The sequence below is a fragment of the Halyomorpha halys genome, unplaced genomic scaffold (assembly GCF_000696795.3).
Source record: "Halyomorpha halys isolate HHAL.00 unplaced genomic scaffold, Hhal_1.1 Scaffold93.1, whole genome shotgun sequence".
NCBI classification, from domain to species: domain Eukaryota; kingdom Metazoa; phylum Arthropoda; class Insecta; order Hemiptera; family Pentatomidae; genus Halyomorpha; species Halyomorpha halys.
The window spans coordinates 761433-768753 of NW_027116355.1; the positions used below are offsets into that span (position 1 = coordinate 761433).

Consider the following 7321-nt stretch of genomic DNA (forward strand, 5'->3'; position numbering starts at 1 on the left):
GACGTTGTATATCTTTTTTGCTAGCAACATTAGGAATTTATTTAATAAGGATAATTTATAGAACTCTTTGGGAGGCCAACAGAACTCCCAAAAAACGAAAAAAAATTTCCAAAATTTTAGATCGCGAATTTTAAACCTGAAAAGTTGTAGTTGCTATATGAGTTTTCAAGTTCATGATAAAAAAAAGAAACATTTATGTTATTTAATAAAAAAATACGTATGATTTTTGTGTAACTTCGAAGCAGTCTATCATTTTTACTGGCAACATTAGAGATTGATTTAATAAGGATAATTTTTAGAACTCAGAACTCCTGAAAAACCAAAAAAACATTACGACACAAAAATATTTCTAAGTCTGAAAAAACTGCAGAATGCATGCCGTATATCTTTTTTTCTGGCAGCATTAGGATATTGTTTAATAATGATAGTTTGTAAAACACGCGGGGGGGGCAGCAGAACTCAGGAAAATTATCCTTATTAAACAATATACAGAAAAAAAGATATACAGCGTGATATTTGCAGTTATTTCGGACTTGGAAATATTTTTGAGGCGAATTTTTTTTTTTGTTTTTTCGGGAATTCTTTTAGCCCCCCCCCCCCCACTCGCGAGTTCAAAAAAATATCCTTATTAAACAATATCAATGTTGCCAGAAAAACCGATATACACTGTGATATGTAAACGATGCACTTCAGGAGAGGAAACAAGATCTTATTAGATCAGAATTTACTGATGCAATACGTGATCTGGACCTTGGGCAAAGCCTGGAATTAGTGAGATCAAACCTCTTGAGTTCGAAACAGTCAAGAAAAGCTTTCAAATGGGTCGACCACAACAGCAGTAGACTAAAGTTTGGCTGGAGCAAGAACATTGGGACGAAAACAACACCAACAGCTGAGTAGAGAAGCTTGATAGAATAATAAAGAAGCTGTAGAGAGCCGGCAAGTCCTCCCACCACTCAGAAGGCCACGAAAGTGCTACAATTGTGGCGGACCTGGCCTTTTTAGGAAGGATTGTAAGTTTATTCTACGCTGTGTCGATTCCATGTCCAAAACTCTGAGAAATTCCCGTGGCCAGTTTCCTTAGGCAAAATATAGCTCCATAATCTTCAGGTACGAAGAAGAAACTGAAGATTTAACAAATTCAATAAACAAGCTGATTATGAAGGTAAAATGTTGAGAAACTGTGGAATCCTAATCAATGGAGCAGGAAAAAAAAACAAGTGAGAGATCGAAGATTCTTGTAGTATCTGGGCGTCTCCAGTTGTTTAAAAAGGATGGCCCTACCAGATTCTGCGTCGACTATAAAAATCCCTATGAGATCACGAAGGACAGCTATCTATTGCCCCGAGTAGCCGATACTCAGGTCTCTTATTGTCGGATCAAAGTGGTTATTCACATCAGATTTGAAAAATGTGTATTAGCAAGTGGATATACACCAAAAAGACAGTTTTTGTAAAGGGAACAGGGTTACAGCAGTTCGAAGTCATGCCGTTTGGACTCTGCAAAGCGCCTATTATGTTTGATATAAGTTAATATATTTAGTTATTGACCTATTGCATTAATTGCTTAATGATTTTTTTATTATATCTATTTAGTTTATAGCCGTAAATAACATTATATATATATATATTGTCGTGTACGGGGCTTCGGGGTTTCTAGGTCCGACTAGGGGTTCCCCGTACACGTATTATATTGAAATTTATTAATCTATTCATGTATTTATATTATGTATTTTTATTATATATTTATATTATGTATTTGTATTATGTATCTCAATCGGTTCCTGATGGGAACCGACTGAAAAAGTATGCGCTATATTTAATTCAAACACTAGATCCATAGACCCCCTCGCCATGGTATGCTAGATATGAATATCTATAATTAATCATTGGAGTTCTTTTCCAATGGTATCGTGTTCACCAATTTACTATGCTTATATATATGAGGTGGCATGTAGGGATTATTAATTATAAAGTAAAGCTTTGTTACATGTTTTATATTTACAATCATACATACATTACCGATATATTAAATACGGGTCGGCGGGCAATTCACCCCACAAAAAAAAAAAAAAAAAAAGATCAGGTAAATCCAAAAAGGCATTTGAAGAGCCTGAACTAGCAGTAAAACCACTGCAACCACAAAACCTGAAATAACCATACCTACACCTACCAACTCAACCAGCAATAATTCAAATACAGTAAAAATTCCAGTCAAACATTTCAGAACCTCAAGGATTTTCTGATCCGGAAACACCTCCTATTTTTGTAATTAAAATTGAAAATTTCATTGGTCAAGAAATTGGCAACTTGATCGGACAGCCAAATATCAGATGTTTTTCACTAGTTAAGACATAAAGATTGATACAAACAACAACAACTAAGGAACATTACAAAACTCTTGTCAATCAGACCCAAAACAACTACGACTTTCATTGCTACCAATTAAAACAAGATAAGGCATACAGAGTGGTTTTAAGGGGTCTTCATTCATCTACTCCCACAGACGCTATCAAATCAGACCTAGAAGAAATTGGCCACAATATAAAACATATTTCGTGCGTTCTTCACCATACCGAAAAATACCCACTGCCGTTATTCTTCGTCGATTTAGAGCTAGCCCGAAATAATCCTAAAATATTTCAGGTTACAAGGCTGGTATACTCAACCGTTACATTTGAGGCCTATTGCCATCGCCAGGCTAGGTGCGTGAAATGTGCTGGCCCTCACGCAACTGAAACATGCCAGAAACTCAAACGGGATGAACCGACAAAATGTGCCCTCCATCAAAAAGACCACCCAGCAAGCTACAGAGGCTGTGAAATCTACAAAAATGTCCACAAGGTGAGATCACACTTCATGGCATCAAAAGGCTCGGAACAAACTCGTACACTGCCGCCTGAAACTCAAAACTTGGAAATTCTTCCAGAATTGAAAACATCAGCTCATGTCATCGAATCGCAGCCATCTTGTTCAAAAACCACAGATCATACTCAAGACTCTACCCGGACTTACTTCGATATCACAATAAAGAAAAACCAGCATCGACGTCATTCGCCTCAGACTTCTCAACCTAAGCCCCTAACCTCAAATCCTCAGCCCCAACCTCCACGTCATCAAAATCCTCCTAATCATCTACCCTTACGGGTAAAATTGCCACCACTATATCCGCTACCAATTCCATCTCGCCCAGCTGTTCCAACCAACTCCCCGTCCCAACTACCATTGAAGACCGAAACAGCTCCTCATACCACAGCTCCACATAAATCACGACTTGCCCAGCCCTTACTCAGAACTTCTAGTCACACAAACTATCCATCCCAAGCTCCTGATCCATGTCATCATTACCAAAATCCAATGGATATAACCTCAATCCTCACATCCTTCCTGAAAGATCTTCAAGAAACCATCAAACCCCTCATTAACCTTCACACGGTTAATCGGTTAAAAGAATCCTATCCGAAATCCCACTTAACGTCCCCCGATGAGCACAAAATCACTAACTATCGTGTTATAGAATGCAACAGTGACGAACTTGACTTATTCCTACATGATAAACACATTGATATAGCCCTCCTGACTGAAACTCATTCCACACTTTTATATACGTGACTACATCACTTATAGATCAGACCATCCAGACAACACTTCCCAGGCTGGTTCTTGTATCCTTATCCCATTCCCTTATTCCATCCAATCCAACTGATGCAATTCAATCAACCTTGGTTATCATTTCAAATCACCCTTTTCAGTTATACTGTCCTGGTGTTAATATCCTTTCTTATAACCTCCTTGATTCCTTATTCCGAACCCTTGGACCGCGCTTCATTGCTGGAATAGACTATAATGAGGGAACGATGGGGATGCCGCACACTTAAGTCCTGTGGTCACATCCTATCTCGTGTTTCCACCTCCAATACCTATTCCATTCTCTCTCCCAAAAATCCGACTTATTGGCCTACATCCCTCAAAAAGCGCCCTGATATCCTTGACATATTTACCACCTGCCAGATTTCTCCCTCTCAAGCCATTGTTGAATCCCTGGACGAACTATTATCAGATCACAGTCCACTTCTGCTATCTTTACATTCAAGCTTTGTACCTAAGCCCTCCGCCCCTTCATTGATAACAGGAAGAGTTGAGTGGGACAAATTTAAATGTGACCTGAAAACTAAATTGGACTTAAACATTAGACTGAAGACAAAACAAGTCATTGACAAAGCTATTGAAAAACTCACATCATCAATAAGAACAAGTATAAGTGACAACACATCGACTAATCGAATCAATAACAATAAAAAAAATAACTTGCCACAGCATATTCGTATCTTATTAAGGAAAAAACGCAGAGCAAGATCGAAGTGGCATAGGACCAGATATCCAACTGACAAAACATATTACACCAAACTGACTAACAAACTAAAAGAAGAAATTAGAAAATACAAAATTAAAAATTTAATTAACTTTACAGAAAATCTTAAAACTACTGACAAATCACTATGGAGAACCACTAAAAAAATATTGAATTTTAAAGATTTTAACCACCCACTTCTCACCACCCAAGCCTGGACCAGAGCTATCGCAGAAATATCACAAAAAAATCGGACAACACCTTTCTAAAACCTTTATTCCACATCCTGACATCCTTAACCCAATTCACCTTGAATGTATTAAAGCAGAAATAAATATTCCGCTCCAAATAACCCTCCCACCTAAATCATTTAATCCTTGTGAAATATCTAGTATCATTCAAAGATTACCTACCCGCAAAGCTCCTGGATACGACCTAATAACATCCCACATTCTAAAACTTCTTCCTCGGAAAGCCATCCTATTCCTCACCTACATATATAACGCCGTACTCCGTTTCACATATTTTCCTGACCCCTGGAAATTATCCATAGTTAAAATGATCCCCAAACCCCAAAAGCTTCCAGAATACCTATCATCCTATCGCCCAACATGGGCAAAATTCTTAAAAACTCATTTTGAAACGCCTGTACCCCATATCCTGGATTCCAATCATATAATCCCTGATCACCAGTTTGCATTCCGAACATCTCACTCTACTATCCACCAATGTAATCGTGTGGTAGTCGTAGTCTCATCTTGGAGCGCGGAATGTACTGCGCAAGAGTCTTTTTCGATGTAAAACAGGCATTTGATCGAGTTAGGCACCCGGGACTGCTTTACAAACTCCGTAAATTCCTGCCTCCTACATACTTTCTCATCATTCGTTCCTTTCTCATTGATAGATTATTTCAAGTAAACCACAACGATTCCTATTCATCGCTCTATTCTCAGTCCGCTGGTGTTCCTCAAGGTAGTATCCTCGGTCCTACCCTCTACACAGTCTATACAGTTCACATTCCAACCAATCCTAACCCTATCCTCACCACGTATGCCGATGACACATGTGTGATACACACCCCTCGAAGAATTGTGTCGTAATTGGAGGATTAAGATAAAATCCAACAAATCCCATCAAATAACCTATGCCCTTAATAAACCTACCGACTGCCCTACAGTTTTATTTAATGATGTTACTCTTACCCCTGTCGAACAGATCCGCTACCTTGGACTACATTCGGACGAACGATTAACCAGGAATCCTTACACAAGACTTAAAAGGAAACTGCACGTCGATTTCGACTATTACAGCACTTACTAGACAAACGGTCAAAACTTCCAATACATTACAAAAGACTGATCTACATGACTGTAATAAGGCCAATCTCGACATATGGAGTTGAGCTTTGGGACTCCACTAAACCTTCAAATTCCTCTCGTATCAAGTCCCTACAATCCAAAATCCTTTATAAAATCCTCAATGCTCCTTACTTTGTCACAAATAAAATCATATATAAAGACCTTAATGTTCCCTATGTAACCGATCTAGCCCGAACCAGATATCACTCCTTCCATTACAAACTCTCTAACTACTCAAACCCCCTATAGTTTCTAACCTTGCACCCTCTTCCATCCCTGAATTTAAAGATAACCTGCTTAAATTCTACATTTTTAAAATAATGTGAGAAATATTCAATATCGTTAATACTGGTCCGATTTAATTGATTTGTTTTTCTTCTTTGAGATAATTTATTTATTCATAATGGTAACGGATATAAACTATTCATGATATGAATAGTCATTATATAACCTTATTGTTTTTATAGTTTTCTCGATAGTTTCCAAAATTATGTTTTTCTAAAAAAAAAATTCGTTTTTTTAGATTTATCAAGTGTGTTTTACGCCTCAGGAGGAAAACGCCGACCGAATACGTAAGTCTTTATAATTTCAATTTAGGTGAATGACATATCTTTATTGTTTTATATATTGAGATATACCTAATTTTTAAACGATTTTTTCTTCCATTAATGAGCTCATTATAATGAGGGATTTCTAAAAGAATGATGGTATGATTCTGATCATACCAAAATACATAAAACTACCTACATATTTATTTAAATTTATTACAGTTACTTACTGACCCGGCAATACTTCTTTATTGCTACATTTGAGGATCTATACGAATTAAATAAACACATTTGATAGTTTGTTATAAATTATTGTGTTTTGTTAAAATGATTCATTTATGTATAATTTATTAATATAATTTGGTAACATAAATTAAACAAATACATGCGGTAAGGAATGAAACAGAAACTATTTGACAGGCCGACTGAACAATCAAGGTGCGGTAAAAGGTTTTAGGAATGAAACAAAGTTGATATTCGTTTTTAGCACCAAATGAAACGCTTAAATACGAATTTTCGAAAAACATTTCGCCCTACATCAGCCTTAATTCCTTTTTAAGAATAAAAAAAAATTGAAATAACTTCAATACTACTCAATCTACACCATACTTGGCAGTGGATTCTTATAGGGTCCTCTTTATAAACCGCACTAAAGGCCACAATCCGGGTCTAGTTAAACAAATTACAACCGGAGATAAACAATAAAACGTTTTTTCCCTATTTGAAACCCATATTTCGCCCCTATAAGGAGGGAGTTGCGGAATGAAACTCTAGGAGACAATTTGTAGATTTGTAGCTGCTAAAATACACCCGAGTATATTTAAATCAACACTTAAACTTCTAACGGTTTCATATAACCTGAAAGATTAAGTCTTAAGATGGAATGACAGTACTTGTAGAACAGGGACAGTATGGAATGACACTACTTGTAGTACAGGGACAGTATGGAATGATAGTACTTGTAGTAGAGGGACAGGATGGAATGATAGTACTTGTAGTAGAGGGACAGGATGGAATGACACTACTTGTAGTACAGGGACAGTATGGAATGACAGTACTTGTAGT

At 37.0% G+C, this 7321-nt stretch overlaps 1 protein-coding gene across 1 annotated transcript in view; it reads left to right on the forward strand.

Annotated features, from left to right (window-relative positions):
- LOC112211727 (modular serine protease) overlaps nucleotides 1-7321 on the forward strand; it is a 40087-nt gene that overhangs the window by 5853 nt on the left and 26913 nt on the right. Inside the window, exon 2 of the mRNA XM_067053163.1 lies at nucleotides 6232-6280. Coding sequence (XP_066909264.1) covers nucleotides 6232-6280 — 49 coding nt within the window. The remainder of the gene's footprint in view (nucleotides 1-6231; nucleotides 6281-7321) is intronic.